This window comes from Typopeltis vanoorti, chromosome 6 (genome assembly GCF_054136105.1).
Source record: "Typopeltis vanoorti isolate ZY-2024b chromosome 6, IOZ_Tvanoo_1.0, whole genome shotgun sequence".
Lineage (NCBI taxonomy): Eukaryota > Metazoa > Arthropoda > Arachnida > Uropygi > Thelyphonidae > Typopeltis > Typopeltis vanoorti.
In genome coordinates this window covers 31,100,831-31,127,461 of record NC_143554.1, presented here as the reverse complement: position 1 = coordinate 31,127,461, position 26,631 = coordinate 31,100,831, and the positions used below count along the sequence as shown (strand labels likewise).

The following is a 26,631-nucleotide window of genomic DNA, read 5'->3' as shown; positions in this document are numbered from 1 at the left end:
ACTTATAATATGTAGTCTCATTCTTAGCCCCCCATCCCTTTGTGAAGTGGAACAATTTTGCCCACCTTCCATTCCTTCAAGACTCGTTAAATAGGTGTGCCAGAGGTGCTTCAAGACATGCAGCGATATATTATCAAGTCCTACTGTCTTATTAACACGAATTTTACTTAATTTCTCATATACCTCATGCTCATTCAACGTCATTCCTTCCTCCACTATACCTTCTACATTCCAGCTTCTCATGATGTTGCCTTCCTGAGGATGAAATACACTGATATACTGCTCAATGAATACTTCAACTATATCCTCTGCATCAGTTACCAGTCTGCAAGTGTCATCAACTAGGATCATCATGTCATAGTCATTTTTTTCTGTTACTTGCCACATATCGAAAGAACTGACTAGAATTTTTCTTAACTTGACTGGCTAATTTTCTTCCCATGAGGCACTTTTGTTGTCTTTACAAACTGAGTTGACATCCTGGCTTGCTCTTTGTATTCTTCATGCAACTGATTATTATAAACATTCATCTTGCTTTGCCTACACAGTGCCCTCTTCCAGATTTCATGCTTAATCTCTTCATTCATCCATTTTACTCCTGCCTAATTTAACCTTTGAACACACTCAGACATTGCTGCTGTTAAATAGCTTATGATGAATGTCCGCTCAATTCCTCTTTCCACTCTATTGCTCCAAATTCTCTCCAAAGCTTTTCATAATCATCAGCCTTGTAGTTCCACATATATCCCTTATTCACAGAAGGAACCAGGGGAAGATTTGACATTGCATTCACAATCACATACTCTGATGAAACCAGAGTTAAGATTCTTAACTCTTGTGTACCCTCTGTTACATATTGCTTAAGGTTGTTGTCTCTTAAGAACAGAAAAAATTCATCCTTCTTATTTCCTAACACTAATTTATTCATTTGAATCAATACTGCCTTAATTGAAATCACCCATAATAATTGCCTTTTGTATCTTCACTAAGCCAAGGTGCTTATACATTTCTTTGTATCCACCATCCACAGCCTGTAGCAACACTCAAACAAATATTTCATTCTATCAACCTACACCATACTGTTTCAAAACCACTACTACATTTTCTCCCCTAGCATCTCAACCTTGTATGGGCATAATTCCCCAGCTATCATCAGCAGCACTCCTCCTTTCCTTCTATCCCTTCCTATCCACATTGAAAAACATCATATCCTTCCATTTCTATTCCCATCCAACCGTGTTTTGCTTATTGTCTCACTTTGGCAAATAACCTTAATCAACATTACAATTTCATCTGCCTTATTTCTGATACTTTAGGCATTTGTAAATAAGCATAACAAATAATTTTTTGATGTGTAACCAGTTCCACCCACTGCTGCCCCCTCATCTGTGACTTCTCCTCACTTGCTCTTGTATACTCACCCTTTGTCCCATGCCAACCTTATCTCTTCTGATTCAACCACCTCTTGTATATTTTGGGTCATTCTATTCCTATGTTGACCATTTCCATACATGCATTCATTACTACTTTCCAAATCTACTCTCTTTACACTGTCACTCTGGCCCACCACGTTTTCTTGAACTTGCATTCCTGTTCTCACATTCTCATCTCCATTCACAATGATCTCACCTGGTCTCTTCTGCTCATTTACATCATATCTGACATCTGCTGATATCTTGCTTGCATCACTCATCACACTTTCTCCCAACAGCAGTCTTTTCAGATGACTCACTCCAAAACCATTCAGATGTAGTCCATCCTCAAACTCACCCCACCATTCACAAACTGCACTCCTCTCTTTGACCTTTAACTTCACGAATGGGCATTTCTGCTAAGATTCTGTTCAAGAACTTTGCTCTCCAAGTCATCATTGTCAGATTTGGCCAACACACAAATTACACTTCCTACTGTGCTGTTTTCTTTCACTCTCATCAATAATCTCCTGATATATATGGCCTCATATTCCCTGTATGCCCAACAAATCATTCCTTCCAACAACCAGTAACTCTGTTGCATGTTTACTTAGCTGCTGTAAACTGTTTACCAGACTGACCGTGGGAAGATTTTTCATGTGGTAGAAACAAGGATAAGAGGTCAATGAAAATGAGAAAGAAAGTGGTAAGAGAATGAGAAGTATCTTTTTTTTTTTTTTGCATGGAAAGTGGTAGGAGCATGGAATACATTGTCTGAGTTGCTGATAGTGAATGAGTTTAAGGAGTAGTACAATACACTGTGTTTAAGACATATCTTCCGTGATGGGTGTTATGACTCCATGTAGAGTTTTGGAATAATAATATTATTAAAGTCATTCAACATTATCTGTATTATATTTAGAAAAATAGAACAACATACCTGAAGAGCTTGAAGGTGGTCATATAGCTGTTCTGGAGATGAGGCACCAACTAGGACACAGTGAACATTTTCATTCTTCAAACACCATGCTAAAGATATAATAAATATTTAGAGTTATTTATAATTTTATCCTACCTTAACATTATTAACTTTCTGATGTTCAACAATATTAAATATTGAAAGTTTTTCACTTGGTCATACTATAAATTAAAGATGCCAAGAAATTATATTGTTGGTTTCATCCTTTATCCAAGTGTGAGTAACAAAGTTTGCACGTGAAGTAACTTCACGACTGGGCTACTTGTATATGCAGGCTGATGACTTCACATCAATTGCCTTAGTATTTCATAATGCAATGCACACATCCTTACGGACATGTATAATGCAATGCATTATGGGAAGTGCCACTACCCTGGTTTTTGACCTTTATTGAGGTCTCATCATTGGGAGCCAGACAGCACTTCTTCATTACTTCAAGGTTGAAGAAGTAATGAAGAAGTCATATTTCCATATACAAGTAGTCAAAATGTGTCACAACTTATTACTAAAATATTCTAAATTAGAAATAGTCGTGAAGTTACTTCATGCACAAACTTTGTTTGTTCACACTTGGATAAAATAAACGATGAAACCAAGAGTATAATATCTTGGCATCTTTAATTTATAATATTAAATGTTGATTTAAATTCTGATTGTCTGATAATATTACATGATATATGTAAGTGGAGTCCCAAACATTATTGATTAATATTTCTGGTGGTTTAAATGAACTAACACATCAAAAGAATTTCCACAATGTATCAGTCTAATTAATATTAAATATAAATATAATGCAAGGTTAACTTTTTATGTACTTATCAGTGTTTTATTGTTTTCATTAAATAATGAATTATCAATATCATCATAAATTAACAATTATTATTATTATTTGTGACACCTCCAAGGAGTCTGAAGACTCATCCCGGGAGGACACCTACTGTCTCCACCACTACTGAACCTCACTACCAATCAACTACATCAGTGCCATCCACCGCGCACTACCACCACAACAAGTATTTTTTGTCTGTAATTTGCGTGTGTCCTGAAGGGCCGATTTGTCTGTATGCAGGATGAAAAACCCGAGTTCCAGGAGAAAAAAACCCTGCTACCTCCGTATGAGATCGGCTAACTCACTTTCAACTGAAAAAGTCCATATAAAGATTCCTCCCGTCATACTGAGAATCAAACTTAGGCCTTTTCCAATCAAAGGGCGCAATGTACCATGGTTCTTCTGATTGCGCTATGGAGGCGCTTAAACAATGTAAAAGAGTAATTCAGTGCAAGAAAATTAGAGAAAAATTTGTATATTTGTATGGATATTTACAAAAAAATGTTTTTTTTTTTAAATTTGTATGTTTGAAAATAATTAATTAGGAGTGCTTTGTTCATCTGTTAATACATGTATAACAGTGGTGATATTAGCTGAACAGATTCTAATCAGTTCTGTCCAATCTCATCTCATCTTCTTTTTACCCTCTTTTACCTTGCGGTGTTGAGGATTTATTAATGATCGGACCTCCAACCATTCACAGGATAAAGTGGTCAGTCCTATGTCCTGTAGTGTTGAGTTTTCAAGGCTGGTTTGCCTGCTTTGCGGGATGAAAAACTCCATGATAAACTAGGGAAAAAACTTACTGTCCATTCCCAAGACTGGCTAACTTAGCTATGGCTAAGGAAGATCCTTCAGCTCCTCACGTCACCGATGGGAATCGAACCTAAGATACTCCTTCCCCAGGCATATGCTTGCGAAGCGCACAGCCACTAGGCTAACTGCGCAGACAGTTCTGTTCAATTTGGGCTTAAATTAAATAGGATTTAGTACCATGTGACAGATCTTTTCATTACATGACTTTTCATGTAAAAATGAAAAGTATGGTTTAGAAATGTTCAAACCTAATATTAACATGGAACATTTTAATTGTACAGGCAAGGATGGAATGAAAATAAATGTTATGAAATCCATTCTTTTTACTGCTTGAAGGACAGCAAATAGGATACCATTAGAAAGCTAAGAAACCATTTAAACACAGTTAAAGGAGAGCAGAGTTCAAAGGGTTATAACTACATAAAGATAAAAAGACCTATTTGTCGTTATATATATATATATATATGCATACATACACATAAATATATATATATATATATGCATCCATACACATAAATATATATCTATATGTACACATAAATACTCACATGCATGCACACATACCTTATACATAAAAAACAAAAAGATATTAGTAATATCAAATCTCCAAAGGCCAAAATAAATAAAAACACCCTGATACAAACTGTGTAGCTCAGTGGATGTGGCGTTTGCACACCACGGCCGCACGAAGGAAGACATGATTTCGAGTCTAGTCGGCGACTAGAGGAAATTTTTCTGCGCCTTTTTTCGACCAGTTAGCCCATCTCTGGCACAGGCAAGTGGGTTTTTTCTCCCAGAAACTCGGGTTTTTCATCCCGTAAACTCAAGAAAATCAACCGTAGAACCCAGATTATTTCAGACATAAAATATGAGCGTTAGGGATCACGAGATGGTGGCACTTGTTGAGCTGTCACTCTTCACTGCGTGCCTCTTAATTAGTGATAGCCTTGGGCTAGCTACCTCTGATTGGATACCAGTGGAGATTGAACTGCCCACTCTCCAAAAGTTAGATAGGCTAAAAATAGCCTCGCCTACTCCCTATATATATATATTATTATTATTATTATTATTATTTCGGGCGACTCCAGGAGTCCTTAGACTCATCGAGGGAGGCCCTAAACATCATGTCCACACAACTATGCGATTACATTCTCACAGTATCTATCATACCTTGTCTTGAACTCGTTCACCGTCATAGCACCCACAACAGACTCTGGCAGCTTATTCCACTCATTTACCACTCTAAAAGTAAACAACCCAGCTCTAACACCCCTGTTAACCACACTCTTGCCCAGCTTCCATAGGTGTCCCCTAGTTCTCCCACCACCAGTCCTGATCTCAAAAATATCCTCTGAATTAATCCTGTAGAATCCCTTTACCAATTTGAATGTCTCAATCATATCTCCCCTCCTCTGCCTATCAACTAGTTTCTGCAACCCACAAATCTTCAACCTGTTCTCATATGGTTCATTCCATAGACCTGTTATCATCTTAGTCACTTGCCTCTGGATCCTCTCCACCTCCTCCCCATCAAGAAGGAACAGAGGTGACCAAATCTGGGCACAGTAGTCGAGATGAGGTCTTATCAAGGCTCGGTACAGAGGTACAATAACTTGCTTGTCTCTGCTAGTCAAGGTATTTTTCAACAACCAAGTGAGTTGATGAGCTGATTTAGCTACTTTTGCAATGTGCCCCCTAAACTTCATCTCCCTATCCACCAACACTCCCAAGTCCCTGGCCTCATCAATCTCTTGGAGTACAGTTCCACCAATGTGGTATATTGCTGCTAATCTTTTCACCCCAAAATGCATAACCTTACATTTTGTCACATTAAATTGACATCCATTCTCCTTAGCCCAGAACTCCAATCTATCTAAGTCATCCTGCAAGACTTTGACATCTTCTGCATTCATTATTGCCCTACCCAACTTTGCATCATCAGCGAACAAATGAATTGTTCCACTTAGATCCTTCCCTATATCGTTAATGAACAGATTAAACAGCAGTGGTCCAAGAACAGAACCCTGCGGCACACCACTAGTCACAGGCCGTCTTTTGGACTCTACTCCTGAATAAACTACTCTTTGATATCTCTCCATCAACCAACCACCTATCCATCTCACCAATCCTATATCCATTCCCATATGTTGTAGTTTACGGATTAGTATTCCATGTGGTATCCTGTCAAACGCCTTTGCCAGGTCCAGCAGTATCACTGTAAACCCATTTCCCTTATCCAGTTCAGCCGTCACCTTGTTATAAAACTTCAGCAAGTTACTGAAGCATGATCTACCCTTCACAAAGCCATGCTGTCCCCTGTACAGTATCTCGTTTTCATCAATCCATTCCTGTATTTTTCCCTTGACTACTTTCTCTAAGACCTTGACAACGACTCCTGATATGCTGATCGGTCGGTAATTTGTAACTGTAGTCTTGAATCCTCCTTTATGCAGTGAAACTATTTTCCCCTCTTTCCACACCTTCGGGACTAAACCAGACTTGAGACTCAGATTAAACAACATGGTCAAGGGCACTGGTAATTCTTTAGCCGCTTCACGCAAGACCCATGCCGGTATATCATCCAATCCCACAGATGTGTTCACATTAAGGTTCTGTAATAGACTAGTCACCTTCACTTCATTCATCACTATTCCCGTATAAACTAATGGTTCCTTCATTTTTTCAATGTCACCACCTGGATGATATGCTTTTGCAAAGTGCGCGCTCAGTAACTCCACTATATCGACTGATTCAGTGACCTCTTTACCATCGTCATTCCTTAAAATCATTTTGCCGTGTACAGTTTTTTCCTTGCTTGCAGCATATTGAAAGAACTGTTTGGGATTCTCTTTTGCTTGCAAAGCTAGTTTCCTTTCATAATCCGCTTTTGCTTTTTTTACCACACTCGTTACCTTTCTGGCCTGCACTTTATACCGTTCGTGTGCCTGCAGGTATATATATATGCCCGTATATTTTTATGCCCGTATATATATATATATATATATATACGGGAATAATAAAAAGGCATTAGCTAGCTGATACAAAATTTGTAATGAGGTACATAACATTCTTAGAATAGATTCTCAAAACGGTGAAATGAGAGATTTTTTTTATTTCTCCAAAGTATCCAGTAGCTAGATTCCATGTTCTGTGAGACTGTAGTTCACCACTGAAGAAAAATATGTTATCTGTTATGAACAAAGGATGTCTTCAGTATGATCAGTGTAACCAAAAAAAGAACAAATTAGAAGAATAAGCAGTCTTATAAACTCTGGAATACACTAAAAGAGGAAGATTATCTTTACAAGAAGGAAAATTTCTATCTGGAGGCTTCTGAAATGCAGTAGAATTTGAACATTTGAAAGCACCTGAAATTCAGGGTCCACATTGCACAAGTTGTGAAGATGTCACATTAGATAATGGCAGTGATGCAGAGGACCCTGACACGCAGAAATAGAGAGGTTATGGTGCCATTATATAAAGCCTTGATCAGTCCACATATGGATTATTTTGCACAGATTTGGTTGCTGGGTTTTCATGGTAACGAGGATCAGGGCTGGCTCTACCGACAGTGCAAGACTTGCATTTGTACAGAACGGCAAAATTGGCATAAACTATACGAAAAATAAGGAGGAAGGGGCGGCAAAATTCCTATGGGCAGCCTTGAAGAGGATATGTTGGAAAGAGTCCAGAGAAGAATCACAAAAGTGGTCAGTGGTCTTTGGAAAGTAGAGTACGAGAACAGATTGAGAGAATGTAAGCTGCAAAACCTCGTGAATAGGAGGGGAGGGATATGATTGAGACATATAAGCTAGTCAGGGGTTGTTATCAGGTTGACATGGAAGAGATTTTTCATAGAATGGGAGGGAGGGGGGGGATAGAACAAAAGGCCATTGCTGGAAACTGTATAGGAAGGATGTGAGCATAGGAATGGAGAGTGGAATGCATTGCCTTTGTGTGTTGCGAATCTAGACATATTGAATCAGTTTAAGGCACAGTTGGATGAGCATTGTGCGCAATAGTGTGTACTTACCACAATGAGTTTCTGACTCCATGGAGGTCAGATCTTAATTTTTTTTTTTTGACAAAGTTTATAAATAATTTAAAAACTAAAATAATAATGATAATATAACATTATATTGATATAATATTAATATATATAATATAATATAATATATAATAAAAAAATATATATATATCATCATCATAATGCTAATTATGGGTATAGACCATATAAGTCAGTTCCAGTCTCATTACCCATCTAATATAATTTTTTGAGGTCTACCCAGCCTTCTCTTTCCAATTGGTTTATATTTTATTATTTGTTTAGGATATTGGGTGTTGGCCATTCTGTTTATATGTTCTGCCCAATTTTGTTTATAATTGTTTAGTTTTTCTTCTATTGATTTTGTTTTTAGTTCTTTTAAAATATCTTTGTTCCTTTTTTTTGGTCTAATAATGTGTATTTTGCAGTTCTTCACATGAATCTCATTTCACTTGTTTTTATTCTTTATTTATCTTGTTTGTTTATTGCCCAAATTTCACTGCCATATAATATAAATGTGGACACTGCTAAAGTATTGTATATTTTCAAGCATGTTTCTTTTTGTACTATATTTGGATATGTAAAAATTTTGAAGTTTTTAATTTTATGTCTTTTTCTCCTTCATATGATATTTCACATCCAAGATAACTGAAAGTATCTGGTTGGCCCAGTGGTTAGCGTATCTGTTCTCCAGCCAAAAAAGGCTGGGGGTTCAAATCCTACTGTGGGCATGGATGCTTGTGATTTTCTGTGAAAATACTAGTGATGGTGGTGAACAGTAGATGACATTGTTGTACATGATGATGGCAGGTGCAGTTCGCTGTAGTTGGTGGATAAGTGGTGGAGACGGATAGTTGTAGAGTAGGTGCCCTCCCTCGAAGAGTCTTTGGACTCCTTGGAGGTGTCATGTAATAATAATAATAATAATAACTATTTTACTTAAATATAAAGAGCCAACAGGCTTCAGTTCGGCAATATAAACATTAATTAAATTAAGGTGATATTAGATCCCACATTGTTTTAAAACTGAATAAGAAACCACGCTAGTATTCGCCAATACTTTTATAGTTTTTTATACTATATTCAGCATGAAACTCTCTGATTCCAATCTTTGAGTTTCTTATTCGGTTTTTAAACAATGTGGGATCTAATATCCCCTTAATTTAATTAATGTTTATATCGCCGAAATGAAGCCTGTTGGCTCTTTATATTTAAGTAACTAAATGGGTGCACCTTTTTGAACAACGCGTATAGCAGAGTATATAAGTTCTTTTCGCTATACCCTTTGGTATTAATAATTTGGTCTAGCTACTCGCTGATGAACCCTCAATAAAGGCTGAAACTGGTCTGGGTAATGACCTCCCTACCGTAATGTAATAACAGCATACATTTCCTAGGAAATGTGTTTTCACATTATGGTAAATACCAAAGAATAGTGATCAGAACTTTCCCCACCTTTGCAACGAGTTGCCTGCGTTTGTATTACGTTCTAGGACTACTTGCATTCAGCTCATGCTAGTATTCGCTGATACTTTTATAGTTTTTTATACTATATTCGGCATGAAACTCTCTGATTCCAATCTTTGAGTTTCTTATTCGGTTTTAAAACAATGTGGGATCTAATATCCCCTTAATTTAATTAATAACTATTTTACTTCTAACTGTAATTTGTCCACAAAAATGCCATTGTTTTAGTTTTATCTATGGATATTTTCATTCCAAATTCTTCTACTATAATGTTTAAATTATATATTGCTCTTTGTAAATTGTCTTCCTAATCTGATATTATTACCTGATCATCTGCAAATAATAGTGTATTTATTCTGTTATTCTGGGAAATTTCTATATCTGGATTGTTTAAGTGTTCCACTGTATTAACATTTCATTAATATAAATATTGAAAAGTGTTGGATACAGAGAGCATCCCTGTTTTACTCCTTGGTTTAAAGATTGTTTTTCAGACATTTTTTCATTTATTTTTATTTCATTATCTTTGTATACATTAAATATTGCATGTAGTAAAATATTCCCATTTATGTGCTGCTCCTACCTAGATATAAAACAGTATATATCTTTTTACTTTGTCAAATGCTTTTTCATAATCTATAAACAAAAATGAGTTTCTAAATTAAATTCTATTCTTTTTTCTATAACTAGTTTTAAACAAACAGCTGCATCCATTGTAGAGCATCCTTTTCTAAATCCATTTTGACATTATAATAATATTTTTTCATATATTTTCAATTTTAAGTATTCTGCTATATATTTTATCATTATTATTCGGGCCTCCATGGAGTCAAAAGACTCATCGCGGGAGGTCCTCCTAGGAAACACAAAGTCTATCATACCACTCCTTAAACTCATTGACTGTTCTCGCTCTCACCACTCTATCAGGCAATGCATTCCATGGTTCAACGACCCTCCATGCAAAGAAACCACTCCTCACCCTCTTACTCACAATTTCCTTTCGTAACTTCCAGGGATGGCCTCTTGTAATCACTTCTTCACACTGTTCAATCAGGCAAAAGAATTTTTGTAGCATGTATTCAGTAAACTAATACCTCTGTAATTAGCAGGTTTTGTTTCCCCTTCCCCTTTAAATATAGGTATTACTATAGTTGTATTCCATTCTGTTGGTCTTTGTCCATTTGTATATATTTTATTTAAAAATTTTAATAATCTCTGTTGAAATTTTTTTCCTGCAAATTTGTACAGTTTGGAGTTTATCCCATCTTTTGCTGATTTACCATTTTTTAGTTTACTATGGTTGTCCTTTAATTCTTTCATTGTTATTATATAATTTAAAGCATTTTGTAAGTTTTTGGTGTGATTTTTTTTGATGTTAGTATTACCTGTCCAAAGATCTGACAAGTAATCCAAGAATTATTTAAAATCTATTTCACAATTTATATTTGCAGTTTCTTTTATATCTACATTCATGTGTTTTATATTCATGTGTTTTATATTCATGTATTTTATATGCATTGGGTTTTATTTTGTTTATGTCATTTTCTAGATATGATAATAATTTTTCCCAGCTTTCTCTGTGTCTCTTTCTGGTTTCTCTTTTGACTATTGCTTGTCTTTTTTTATATTCAATTTCATCTTCTTGTTTTTTGCTACTTTTTATTTTCAATCACTGTTTTTATTTCATTGTCCCATATATGCAATATTTTATTTTCATGACATGTTTTGTTTGTTCATAGACTTGCATATGCTGCTGTTGTAAATATTTCTTTTATATTATTCCATTCATTCTCGATGTCTTCATTTTCTTGTATTTTTTCTAAGTAGTTATTAATCCTCTGTTGGTATAAATTTCTTATACTTGAATACTTCAGTAGTCTTACTTTGTAATTAGATTTTGTTTCTCTAGTTTGTTTACTTTTTTTTGTATTTTTTGTAACCAATTTGGTGGAAATTTTAATTTTTCCTGCACTAAATAGTGATCTGTGTCGATTTCTAGTCCTCTTCTGACTTTAACATCTAGGAAGAGGTTTGTTTGCTGTTTTTTTATTTGCTATAAATTAGTCTATTAATTAAGTATAAAGAGCTAATAAGCTTCATTTCGGCAATGAAAACATTACTTAAATTAAGGGGATATTAAATCCCACATAGTTTTAAAACCGAATAAGAAACTCAAAGATTGGAATCAGAGAGTTTCTTGCCAAATATAGTAAACTATAAAGTATCGGCGACACTAGCGTTAGCCAATGCAAGTGATCCTGGTACGTAGTACAATACCAGGGCAACTCGTTGCAAAGGTGGGGCAAGTTCAGATCGCTATTCTTTGGTATTTTCCATAATGTAAAAACACATTTCCTAGGAAATGTAGGCTGTTATTACATTATGGAGGGAGATCACTACCCAGACCGGTTTCAGCCTTTTCTGAGGCTTCATCAGTGAGTAGCTAGACCTAAATACCAAAGTGTATATAGCGAAAAGAACTTATGTACTCTGCAAACGAGTTTTCCAAACAGGTGCAACCATTAAGTTACTTAAGTATAAAGAGCTAATAAGCTTCATTTCGGCAATGAAAACATTACTTAAATTAAGGGTATATTAAATCCCACATAGTTTTAAAACCGAATAAGAAACTCAAAGATTGGAATCAGAGAATTTCTTGCCGAATATAGTAAACTATAAAGTATCGGCGACACTATCGTTAGCCAATGCAAGTGATCCTAGTACGTAGTACAATACCAGGGCAACTCGTTGCAAAGGTGGGGCAAGTTCAGATCGCTATTCTTAGGTATTTTCCATAATGTAAAAACACATTTCCTAGGAAATGTATGCTGTTATTACATTATGGAGGGAGGTCACTACCCAGACCGGTTTCAGCCTTTTTTGAGGCTTCATCAGTTAGTAGCTAGACCTAAATACCAAAGTGTATAGCAAAAAGAACTTATGTACTCTGCAAACGAGTTTTCCAAACAGGTGCAACCATTAAGTTACTTAAGTATAAAGAGCTAATAAGCTTCATTTCGGCAATGAAAACATTACTTAAATTAAGGGGATATTAAATCCCACATAGTTTTAAAACCGAATAAGAAACTCAGGGAGGTCACTACCGGTCTGGGTAGTGACCTCCCTCCATAATGTAATAACAGCATACATTTCCTAGGAAATGTGTTTTTACATTATGGAAAATACCTAAGAATAGCGATCTGAACTTGCCCCACCTTTGCAACGAGTTGCCCTGGTATTGTACTACGTACTAGGATCACTTGCATTGGCTAACGCTAGTGTCGCCGATACTTTATAGTTTACTATATTCGGCAAGAAACTCTCTGATTCCAATCTTAGAGTTTCTTATTCGGTTTTAAAACTATGTGGGATTTAATATCCCCTTAATTTAAATAGTCTATTATTGATTTTTGTCCTCTTGCACACCATGTATATTTTTATGTTTGTAGAATGTAGTCATTATTTTTAAATTATTATATATTATAAAATCAATGAGTTGCTTTCCATTTTTGTTTACTGTTGGTTCTCCAAAATTTTCTATATTATTATTAATTTTTTTCATTCCTATTCTGGCATTAAGATATCTGGCTATAATTATATTGTCTGTTTTATTTAATTTTTCATATATTCCTTGTAGCTGCTTGTAAAAGTCATCATTTTCTTCTTCTTTTCCTTCTTTGAGAGCATACACTCACAACTGTTACATTTTCTTTATTTAATTTTAATCATATTTCTAATATTCTTTCATTCCAGTATGTATAATGAGTTATTTTTCCTTTAATTGATTTATGGATCCAAATCATTACACCAGCTTTTGCACGTTGTTTGTCCACTCCACTATATAGGATATGGTAATTAGTTGTTTCTTTTATTCTTTTAAGTTTCTTTTTGTTTCTGTAAGAACTACAATTTCTATATTTTCTTCATTTAATATTTTATTTAATTCTTCTTCTTTATGTACCATACTTCTAATGTTCCATGTAATATATTTCACCATGTTTTTCTTTTTCCAAAGTTACCTAACCTTTTCCAGTTTGTATTCTTTTTCCATGTTTTTATTTCCGGTTTGGATTGATTTCATTGAGACTTGAAAATAACATGTGTTTCCCTGTGTCAAGTTACTAGCATGACAATAGGTATCCTAGTGGTAGGGCTTCCCCCCACCCCACTTAGGGCAACTATGCTTTCCTTTTTTTTAGTAAATAGTGGAAACTACAGTTTGAGAGGAAAGAGTCACCCCCTCACCCTCGAATTGCTCTAATAGTACTTGGGGGTGGGGGTGGGGGGTAAGAAGTAAGAGAGAGTAGAGGAAAGAAGAGTAGAAGACCAGTCTACAGATATGATATGCCAAGTGTATATTGGAGGAAGTAAGATCAAATCTAGCTTGGGTATCTCGGATTTGCCATGCCTGTATTCACCAATGTGAGCCCCTGACAGATATATAATATAATGTAATATTAATATAATATATAAAATTAATATTGCAAAATTGAGGAATTTGCAAAACATTACAAAGGTACGGTATAAGTGTCTATGCAAACACAGCAGTCACTTATCAAATTTAGAAAAACTTCACCAAAAATCGTTTAAATGGTGCTTTGGATGCCCAATACACACCAGGAAATAACTGAACCCCTAATGACAAAAGAAAAAAAATCCTAAGTATAAAGAATCTAAGACACTACATACTGTTACTAAGACACTATTTCAACAATGCTTACTGCAATAACAGAGAAATGAACTGCATAACCAGACCAAACACAACCCTCTTCACAACCAGGCATTACAGAAATTTGTATGGTACAGCCATGAGGGAGCATCTTATATTCACATTACTCAACAACTTGCCATATAAGATAAAACATCTGAACAGTTATAGAACATAACTGTTCAGATGTTTTATCCGAACTACTTGTATCAGTACACTTAGAACTGCAACAGTTACCATCGTTTCACATAAAACATATTAACTACAATAACAAATGCTAAGAAAAAAGTTTAGTTAATCGTTAATCCCACTGGCTTCAGAAAAGCTAACTAAAACTTCAAAGTCAGTGGATTACTTCACCTCATCATCCATTTTGTGAATATTAGCATTGAACTCATTTTCATAAATATATCATTTCCATTCCATAAACCACATTACCCTCTTATGCATGTAATCTAATCTAAAATTATTAATATTGGAGCAAAGTGGATGGAACTCATATTCATTAATACATCATTTCCATTCCTTTACATTATGTAACACACACACACATATATATATTCAAACATTCAAACATACAAAGTGAACTGTATGGGAATGATGACTGCATTTGAGTGGTTATGTTGTGAGTTGCTTGGAGAGACTGCTGCTGGAAGGTAGAGAAGTGAGTAGAGAGAATGAATCAGATCAAGTGGGAAGTGATGTGGAAGAGCAGGAGAGTAAGACAGGAGAGATTGAAGAGGTGGTTATGAATGGGGAAGTGAGTGGTATGAGTATAGAAAATGATAGAATGGGTGTGCAAGAGGAGCAGGGACACGGGGAGGCTCAGGGTGGACAGGAGCACACAGCGTGAGAAAGGTGGATGCTCCAAGATGAGGTGAGAGCATGTGTAGACAGGAAAGGAATGGGATGACCTGGGATGAAGAAGAAACAGTTGGAATTGAAAAGGGTTCTAAAATGAATAAACAGAAAGGGAAATGGCCCCAGTCGAGCATGGAAAGATCACATCGAATGAGTGGTATCAGTGGAATTAGCTGTAGATCCAGAAATGAGATGCTGTGTTTGTATACAAATGCTAGAAGTATAAGAAACAAGGCAGATGAAATGGTTGCACTAATTGCATCTGTTTACCCAAAGATTGTTGGATTAAGTGAGACATGGTTGGAATTGGACGACATCCTGAGAGGAATAGAGTTGGAAGGGTATGATGTGTTTCATGATGGATAGAAGGGTAAAAAGGGAGGGGGGTGCTATTGATGATAGAGAAAGAGTTATGTCCATACAAAGTAGAGATGGAAGAGGGAAATAGTGCCAGTGGTTTTGAGGCAGTAGGGTGTGAGATAGAGGTGAATGTAATCAAATACTTAGTTGGATGTTGTTATAGACCAGATAATGTGGATGGTGGTGATAATGAAATGTATAATAAAATTAGCGAAGCAAATAAGAAAAGTGTGATCATTATGGGCGATTTTAATTATTCTAATATAGACTGGAATGATGAGATAGCAACTGAAAGTAAAGAAAATGAGTTTCTTGAGTTTTTGAGGGTTAACTACCTCAGAAAGTATGTAACAGTGAGCACACGAGAATTGAGGTCTTCTCATCAGAGGATGTAAATATAAAGGAGGTTTCAACTCATCCACCAATTGGTGAGAGTGAGCATGAGGTGATTACCTGGGTGGTTGCCAGCAGTGCGAGGACCTCTGTGAGAAAATTGTATATGTGGAACAAAAAGGGGGGGGGGGGTGATTATGAAGAGCTCAGGAGACAGCTTGCGGGTGTAGCGTGGAATGAGGAGTTAGCTGGAAAAGAGATCAATGCAGCTTGGGGGATTTTCCAAAACTGTTTAGTAGAGGCAATGTCTAAATGTATTCCAAGGTGAGAAGGTTAAATAAGGTGGGTGTGAGATGGATGAATAAAGAGATTAAGCATGTGATACAGAGAAAAAAGGGCATTGTGGAGCCAGCATAAGAGAAGTGGAAATAACAATTCCATGAGGTCTACAAAGACCAAGCAAGGAGGGTGACTTGGTCAGTGAGGGTAGCTAAAGAGAGGTAAGAACAGCAGTTGGCTAATGAAGCCAAAAAGAATCCTAAGGAATTCTTTCGATATGTAGCCAGCAAAAGAAAGAATAATTATGGAAGGATGACATTGATTGGAGAAAATGGTATAAAGATGGCTGTTGCGGAATGTGTGGTGGAGATACTTATTGAGCAGTTCATAAAGATTTTTCAATCTTGTGAATGTGACTTCATGGGGAGAGAGATTGAGAGCAGTTGATGATGGAGAGGAGAGACTGACTGTAAGTGAGTAAGAGGTGTATGGGGAGTTGAGCAAACCAGATGTTAATAATGTTGTGGGACTTGATAATATATCACCATGTATTCTGAAGGAATGTGCCAGGGAGTTGACACCTGCCCTGATATATTTTTTTAATGCGAGTCTTGCACTCAGTCAAGTTCCTAAGGAGTGGAAGGAGGGCAAGATTGTGCCACTTCATAAAGGAGGTGATCGAACTCAAGCATCAAACTATAGGTCTATATGTGTGTGTCAGGTTTTGTGGTTAAGTTGTTGGAGAAGCTTGTGAGAACTAGGATCCAGAATTGGGTTGACAACAATGGTATTATCTTTGATGGACAGCATGGATTTCCTAAAGGGAGGTCATGTAGTAATCTACATGACCTCCCTTTAGCAAATTTATTTGTTTTAGTAATCTACTTACTTATTACAATAAAGTGACTGTTTCCTTGGACAGAGGAGAAGGATACACAATAATATACTTGGATTTTGCAAAGGCTTTTGATACAGTACCTCATGATAAAAACTAGAGCAGATGGGGTTGGATATTAGATTAGTGCATTGGATTGGAGACTGGCTATCTGATAGGTATCGACAAGTTGTGTATGGGGGAGAGTGATATCCAGGAACAGGAGTCACTAGTGGAGTGCCTCAGGGGTCTGTTTTAGGGCCATTACTGTTTAACTTGTATATTAATGATATAGGTGAAGATTTGGATGGAGATATTCAGTTGTTTGCAGATGATGCAAAGTTGGAACGAACCATGAAGAATAGAGAAGATATTGTGGCCTTATAAGAAGACTTGAATAAATTGAGTGATTGGAAATGAGGATGCGAGTTCACTGTTGCAAAATGTAAGGTTTAAAAATTTGGAAAACAAAGATGGGATGCAGAATTTAGTCTTGTGAGGATATATTGTTGGAGGTGGAGGAAATAAGAGATCTGGGGGTGATAGTGGATAAGGATCTAATATTTAGGGGACATATCGCCAAAATTGTGAAGACAACACAAAGGCTTCTGGGAATGATGCGGAGGACACTGATGCGTAGAAGTAGGAAGATTCTTGTTCTGTTGTATAAGGCTTTGATTAGGCCACACATGGACTATTGTGCCCAGATTTGGTCACTGGGTTTTCAGAAGGATGAAGAGATGTTGGAAAGGGTCCAAAGGAGACTGATTAAGATAGTTTATGACCTCTGGAATGTCGAGTATGAGGAAAGATTGAGAAGATGTAATTTGCAGAGCCTGGTGGACAGGAGGAAGAGGGGAGATATGATAGAGACCTACAAGTTGGTAAAGGATTATAACAAGCCAAAAGGCTATTTTACCGGCAACATAAGTTAAGTTTAAGGGAGATGGTAAATCCTGTATTATTCTACAGCCGGGTACGAAACTCGGATCGAAATCTTAGCGTTTCATGCCGAAAAAACTATCGGCAAGCCCAAGTGTAGGTAATCATTATTCTCTTCTCATTATGAGAGAATTAATATTCTCTCATAATGTAAAACACAGCTCCTAGGAGATTTATTACTGTTTTACATTATGAGTTTTACATTATTATAAGTTAAGTTGTACTAGCCAAGTGATTACTTACACTTGGGCTCGCCGATAGTTTTTTCGGCATGAAACTCTAGGATTTCGATCTGAGTTTCGTACCCGGCTGTAGAATAATGCGGGATTTACCATCACCCTTAAACTTAAGTTATGTCGCTGGTAAAATAGCCTTTTGGCTTGTTATAGTAGTAATAACATTATATAAGTACACCAGTTTAGCAATTCATTAGTAGAGGTATAAGTAAGTTCAGTTCACTTAACACCTTGATATTCCAGGTCTACCTACTCACTGATGAGACCTCAAAAAGGGTTGAAACCGGACTGGGTAGTGACCTCTTCTCATAATGTAAAACAGTAATACATCTCCTAGGAGCTGCATTTTACATTATGAGAGAATATTAAGGACAGTGACGGACCTTGCTCCACCTTTGCTCCAAGTTGCCCTGATGTTGTACTACCCAAGTGATTACTTACACTTGGGCTCGCTGATAGTTTTTTCGGCATGAAACTCTAGGATTTCGATGGATTTTGATCCGAGTTTTGTACCTGGCTGTAGAATAATACGGGATTTACCATCTCCCTTAAACTTGGTAAGGGATTGTTATAGGATCAATGCGGGAGAAGTTTTACAGAAAACTCTGGGAGATCGGGGGAGAACCAGAGGTCATCCCTGGAAACTGTATAAAGAGGGTTTGAGTAGAGAAGTGAGAAGCAGGTTTTTTCGTGCAGAGTTGTAATGATTGGATTGCCTTGCCTGAGAGTGTAATGTCTGCAAGGAGTTTGAGTGTGTTTAAGACACGGTATGATGAGCTGTGTATGTGATAAAAGGACCTCTCAGATGAGTCTTTGACTCCATGAGGTCTTGGGGTAATAATAATAATAATAATAATACTGAATTACTCAAACAATGTGCTTGGTCTTTTATAAACCTTATTCTAAATGAACCAAAAACACGAAGTGTTTATTGAATAAAATATAATTAAATTAATACTCATATTAAAGTTACCAAATGTAATGTAATAAAATTATGTAAAATATTACTATTACTATATATAGTGTAATAATCTTATTATATAATATATCAATATTACATTGCATAATGTAATGTTATTATTATTATTATTTGCAAACTCCAGGGAGCCCAAAGACTCATCGAGGGAGAGTGTGCCAACAGCATCGGATGATTGAATCCCTTCCAACTACTAGCTGCGCTCAAACTTGCTTAACTTTTTGCTTGAGCCATTAGTAGCAGAGGCTTTACCAATCGACCAACTTTCTTATGCTGGCATATATGAAAACATAATGTAATAAAACATTAACATTACTAAAATTATTATTATTATTATTATTATTAATAAGAATTATGCAAATATAAATAATTTTATATTTATATAAAATTATTCCACGTCCAATATCAGTAAGGTTAGGGTACCCACAAAAAATCATAGTTTTGAGGTAAAAATAAGAAAAAAAATTTTTTTTAGTTTTTATAAAGTTTACATACTAAAGAATATATTCCGTAATTTTTGTACTCAAAAACGTCCTACATTTTGAGTTATCTTTATCTCTATATTTATCATTTAAATGCTCATTAAATATGCAAAAACTTTAAATTGTTATAACTTTGCTTGTAATTGTCAGAATTAAAAAATTAAAAAAAGAAAATTATGTAGATTTAAAAGCTCTATATCAGTTTCACAAGCAAAATCAATGGTGAGAAGAAATTTTATTGGTCTTGCTACCATTGCTAGAAGCTACTTTGAAATAAGCCAATCAGAGCAAAGCTTACAACACCAAAACTGGAACCAATATGGCTGCCACTAACTGGTGTGTTTTCAAAGCTTTCCTGGTGGCTTTTAAATATTCATAGAATAATAATAAAGTATAGTTATAAACTTTAAATTGATTTTTTTCTGATATTTAAATTTTAACACATTGCAGTTGGTTTTGGCAAGATATCTTAAAAACTATTAGTCCTAGAATATTAGTTTTTTTTCTAACACAGCTTAATATATCCAGAATATATTGAACTAAAATTATAATCATTGATATGTATTTTCATTTTTATTTTTTAAGTTTATTTTTCAAACATGCAAGATTTGTGTAATAATCATTATATGGACAAATTAAATTTCATAGCTTTAAAGGAACTGATATTTGCTCAATAATTTTAGTTTATATTGTTTAATAGACATGATAGAATATCTGTAACAAATTTGAACTAAAAAAAATTATTTGTTTCATAAAAAAAGTGACAGAAAAAAATTCTGAATTTTTTAAAATTAATGTTAATTAAAAAACATTTCCAAGAAAGTTATTACTGACATTAATATGACTGTTACTGGATTAATAATTTTTTTTCCAATTCCATGGTATACCCTATCTTTAATATGAAAAATATCTCTCTCTTAACACATTAACCACCCAACCGGCCAGGACGTATATATATATATGTCCAAGTTACCATGGATGCAAAGTGCATATTAAAATTATAATACCATTGATATCACATTTCAATGTGATATCAATAGTATTACAATGTGATGGATACAAAGTGTAAAGGAGTGATGTATTTTATCCATATTGGCGGCGACGTGGTTAAATGAATCATTGTAAATGTATGGGAAAAAATGCAAAATAAATGTAATAAAATAATTGTTAGTATTATTATTTATATACATTTAAATAAGATATTCACTTAACATTATGTACTGAATATTTGTAAAGAACAAAAGTGTAATAGTAATACTTCAACTGTACATTTATAAATAATCTGTATATGTGAAGATGATAATAAACTTTGTCAAAAAATAAAATAAAATAAAATAAAAAATATTATGCATGCGTAAGTATCTGTTATGCACAATTGTGTTCATGTAATGTATTATAAAAATGTATAAATAATAAAGTTCGATTTAAGAAAAAAAATTCAACTACAACTGTAAATTACCAATTACAGTTACATATTACTTACTGATTATATAAAAAACTCTGTATAATCTTCATTGTTAATATTAGAATGATATCTGTTGTAACATATGTATATAATAATACATACATACAATACATAATATATACGCAAAAATACATATAATACATAATATGTGTGTTGTAAATACATAATATAATACATAATATTGCCGCCCTCGTTGGCTGAGTGGTTAGCGTATCCGCTCTCCAGCCAAAAGGCTGTGGGCTCGAATCCTGCCGTGGGCATGGATGTTTGTGATTGTCTGTGAAAATAATAGTGGTGATGGTGGACAGTAGATGGCATTGATGTAGATAAGGTGGCTTGTGGACGAGGTTGAGTGGTGGAGACAGAGAGATGTAGAGTAGGTGCCCTCAGTAGGTCTCCTCCCTCAATGAGTCTTAGGACTCCCCAGAGGTGTCAAATAATAATAATAATAATAATAAAATAATAATAATATGCCACCCTGGTTGGCCGAGTGGTTAGCGTATCCACTCTCCAGCCAAAAGGTTGCGGGCTTGAATCCTGCCATGGATGTTCGTGATTGTCTGTGAAAATACTAGTGGTAGTGGTGGTTGGCAGTAGATGAGGAAGGTAGTTGCGGTTCGTTGTAGTTGGTGGATTGAGTGGTAGAGATGAAGAGCTGTGGAGTAGGTGTCTTCCCTCGGTGAGTCTTTAGACTCCCTGGAGGTGTCACATAGTAGTAATAATAATATATGAGCAAAAAATTATTATTAAAACAGTTTTTTTATTGAAATCAAATGTTAAAAATGAACCATATATGAAGTAGTTAATGCTGAACTTTGTAAAATAATATATTGGAATGTCACTCAAGATGATTATTTCACATATGTAAATATTTTAGAGATCAATAAAATTATTATTATTAAAATAATAAAAATAATAATAAGTTTCTAACTGAATACTAGAAATGCTTGATTCTTTAGATATATGAATATATTATTTTGATATATGAATTCTTTAGATATATGATTCTTTAGATATATGAATATATTAGATATATTATTTTGCCTATCGACAGTACCAAATGTATTATAGGTTTGCATTGACTTACACTCAGGTCCTCTGATGCTAGGACCAAATCCACAAATTTTGAGACTCATATTTTACTGGATGTTGCCTAAGGCATTTCCCCTAAAGAATTCCAGAAATTCCATTACCTCATTCTTCTTCTTCTGCAGCTTCTCCCACTTAAGTGGGGGGGGTCACTGTTTGCAATGAGTCTCCTCCACACCTTCCTGTCTTGGGCTGTCAGCACATCCAAGTTCTTCATCTTCAAGTCCTCCTCTACCAGCTCCCTCCATCTCTTCTTTGGCTGCCCACACTTCTGCCTTCCTTGCACATCCATCTGCATGACCCTTCTTCCCACATATTCGTCCTCCCTCCTCATCACATGACCAAACCATCTCAACCTTGCCTCCTGTATTTTCATTCCTAAGTTCGTAACTTTCATTGTTCCCCTGAGAAATCGTTCCATCTGAGAAATGACTATGTGTCATTTCTCAGACGATCCTTTCTGCTCACACTGCACATCCACCTAAGCATTCTCATCTCTGCTACTTCCATCCTGCTGATGTTATTTTTCCTCAGGGCCACAGTTTCTATAGCAAATGTCACAGCTGGCCTCACTACTGTCCTATAAATTTTGCCTTTCAGATTGATCGGCACCCTCTTATCGCATAACACTCCAGCCATCCCCCTCCAATTCCTCCAACCCGCTTGTATCCTGCATCCCACTTCCTTCTCAGCTCCTCCATCTTCTTCCACTGTTGAACCTAAGTATCTAAAGTCTCTCACCTTCCTGATGACATTTCCTTCCAGCTCCAGATCTGTCTCCTGGCCGCCGCCCACTGCGCAACACATATACTCTGTCTTACTTCTGCTCAGTCTCATACCTCTCTCTTCCAGTACTTTTCTCCATCTTTCCAGTTTAGTTCCCGCTTCTTCTCTTGAATCTACACACACACACAGCAAGATGTCATCTGCATACAAATTCCATTTCCATTACCTCATTACTCCATCCAATTTGTTTTGCACTTTCAAAGTCAACTGCCTTGATATTTTCTACTCTTGAAACTGTCTTTCTTGGCATATGGCAACATCCCACTAAATATCCTGTCTTACCTCTGGGTCTTTTTTTCTGTCATCTTGGCATCAAACACCTATTTTGCTACCGCTTCCTCTCCTATCTGTTTAAGCAGTCATACCACCTTAGATCAGTTCTGTTCACACATTCCTGAAGGTCCCCTAATTTTTCATAGAACTCTCATAGACGTTATCAATACGTTATCTTTAGTCAAGTACTTTATTTCTAACCTATTAGATGGTGTTGGTGTAGATGAGGATGTATACTGCTAGTTTATTTCAGCAGTTGTACTGAAATAAACTAGAAGTATACTGCTAGTTTAATGTTTAGGCTAAGTTCTCTTATTCCACATAAATTTATTCAGCTGGCTTCCCACCATACCAGCTTTGCTAAGTCGGTTATCTATTTCTAGATTTAATTTGCCGTGTTTACTAAAAACTGTGCCTAAGTGGCTGAAATATTTTACTTGTTCTATAGTTTCTCCACTGAGAATGCACCTGAAGTTGTTCATGTTCCTTCCTATTTTCATAGATTTGGTCGTTTTATTGATGGTTTTTCTCACAAATTTGTTACAGCTGTTATTCGATTTAGTTAGAGAATGCAATGGATGTGTTTAGGAGTACATCGTCATCTGCATAAAAGCAAAGAGCTAATTTTGACATCTCCAATTTTATGACCAAGTTTAATGCTACTTTCTTTCATAATGCAATCCATCTAGATAATGAATATGAGTGGAAGTAATGTGCATCTTATACCTGATTTTACACTCTTCACTACTAATGAACAATTAATGAACTATTTTACAAAGTTCAGCATTTAATTCTCCAACTACTGTTCTATAGTTTTTTTTTTAAGTTTACTACCATCAATGTCATCCATCGCCCATCATCACCAACAACAGTATTTTTTGTCTGTAAATTGTGTGTGTTTCGAAGGCCAATTTGTCTGTGAGCATGATGAAAAACCCAAGTTTCCAGGAGAAAAAAACCCTGCTACCCATCATCACCAACAACAGTATTTTTTGTCTGTAAATTGTGTGTGTTCTTTTATGGTTGCGCTGCATGAGGTTTTGATTGGGCCACATATGAATTACTGTGCACAGATTTTTGTCACCCCATTTTCAAAAAGGTGAAAAGATAATGAAAAGGATCCAGAGATGCTTGACTAAGGTGGTTTCTGTGCTCTGGAAAACTGAATGAGGAAATACAATTTCCAGAGTGGATAGGAGGAGGGGAGGCAAATATGATTAGACATGCAAGTTAGTAATGGATTATCATCAGATTAATGTGGATGAAATTTTTTGCAGAATGAGAGGAGATAGGGGATGAACAAAAGATCATCTCTGAAAGCTGTATAAAAAGAGTGTAAATGGAGGGAGTGATGAGCAGTTTCTTTGCATAGAGAGAGAGAGAGAGAGAGAGAAAATGAAATGCACTGCCTAAAAGTGAGGTGAGTGCAGAAACAGTGAATACATTTAAGACATAATATTATGAGCTATGCATGTGACAGTGGGACCACTCAATTATTCTTTTGATACATGGAAATCAGATGATGACAATAATAATAATAAATTAATTCATTTATTTAACTGCTAGTCTGGGTAATAACATGTCTGCTCTCCAAACCACAAGTTGTATGTGCAAATACTTCTAGGGAATGGCTGTTTGGAAAAGTCTTTAAGTGGTAGATGATTTTCAAAGTTGTGCGTGTGGAAGAACATATTTTATTACTGGAAACCTGATGTTGGCTTTAAAAAAAACCACATCTTGTTAATGACTGTGCCCCCCACAGAAGGCTATAAACCTATAGCATTAGTGTTGTAGGAGGGCTAAGGTAAGATAATCCTGAAATCCTGCTCTTTACATCAAAGATAAACCTTTTTCTGTGGAAGATGAGTCCTAATGACTTGGATTCTGTTGCTACTGGAATAATACTTTCTCTGATTCAATCAAGAAGTTTTAAGACGAGTTGGGATGGAAAGAACACTGTTAAAGAATATTATGCAAAGAAAGACTAGATTTGCAGGCCATCTTCTGAGAGATTCTTCAGGACACCTGACAAGAACTATATTACAAGGGAAAGTTGAGTGGAAGAGAAGACGTGGAAGACCAACTAGAGAGTGGTTTAATGACATCGTGGAATGGACTGGTTTAAGAATGATGGAAGCAACAGACAGAGAGAAATGGAGAAGAGCTGCTCATCTGCTGCAACTCTCTTGCTAGAGGATGCTACCGGACGACGACGACTGATTCTTAACACTGGATCTGGGTGAAAAGGGCTTTTTGGAAAAGTGTAGACCACACTTTTTTCTGCTAATGAACCATTACTAAGAACTCACAAAGCGACATGATCAATAGACTGTTCACGTCTCTTAATGACACTCATGTTACAAGAGTGATAGTAAATTGTGATATCATCAATATATAGAGAACTGCATGCAGTGGGAGGAAGCTGTTCAGTGATTAAATTAACTTTGACAAAGCCTTGGGAAACACCATCTTCTTGATGATGTGGTCGAGATAGCATACTCCCCACTCAGACTTGGCTAAACAGAAACATTTTAATAAATAGAGAAAGCCACCCTCTGAGACCTAGGTTATAGCAGTATTTTAATATACTAATATCTCTAGGCTATGTAATACGTTTTTCTGGTGTCAAAGAACACTGAAACCAGATGTTTCATTTCAGGAATGCATCTCTTATACATGTTTCTAAACAGATCAAATGGTCCAACATTTATTGATGTCTACAAAAAGCCGCATTGTATGTTGGAGAGAAGACCACTGCTTTCTAAATACCAGAGAAGTTTGGAATTAAACATTTTCTTCAATATCTATTATAAAGACAGATGGTCAGAGCAACAGATCAATAATTGTTTACTTCTGTTGGATTCTTTCATGGTTTTGGGATGGAAGTGACAATCGACTTATGCCAAGAATCATGAAACTCTTCCTCTGTAAGTATTCTGTTGTTTAGTAAGAGAAGGAAGATTCATGAAAGATGTTTTATCATCTCATAATGGATGCCATCACCTACTGCACTAGCATGAGACAGCAGAAGAACTCTTTTTAGATCCTCCATAATGAATGGCTGATTGTTCAGCTCTTGCACACTGACAGAAAAGTGTAGCCACTATTTCTCTTGTTGCTCTTTCAATATTAAAAATTCAGGAGGACATGAAGCTGTTGCTGTAACAAAATTTTCTCCAAAAGTGTATGTAATAGCTTTGGGATCAGCAACAATAACAACAACAACATCCATTATGTTCCAAGGTAGACAAATGGTGCATTCTATATCTACATTTCTATATCTATATCTATTCATCATTATTCATCATTCCATATCTACTTGTCTCTCGAAAATCCCCCCCCCCCTCCTGACACAACGAGGTCGGATATCGTAACATCTAACTTACTGAATTCCTCCCACTCTCCCTTCTCTAGCACCA

The 26,631-nt window shown here is 35.7% G+C and overlaps 1 protein-coding gene across 1 annotated transcript in view; it reads right to left on the bottom strand.

Moving 5' to 3' along the window:
• LOC150105358 (voltage-gated potassium channel subunit beta-2-like) overlaps positions 1-26,631 on the bottom strand; it is a 740,084-nt gene that overhangs the window by 9,425 nt on the left and 704,028 nt on the right. The window contains exon 15 of the mRNA XM_090393939.1: positions 2,353-2,441. Within this exon, the coding sequence (XP_090250065.1) occupies positions 2,353-2,441 (89 nt within the window). The remainder of the gene's footprint in view (positions 1-2,352; positions 2,442-26,631) is intronic.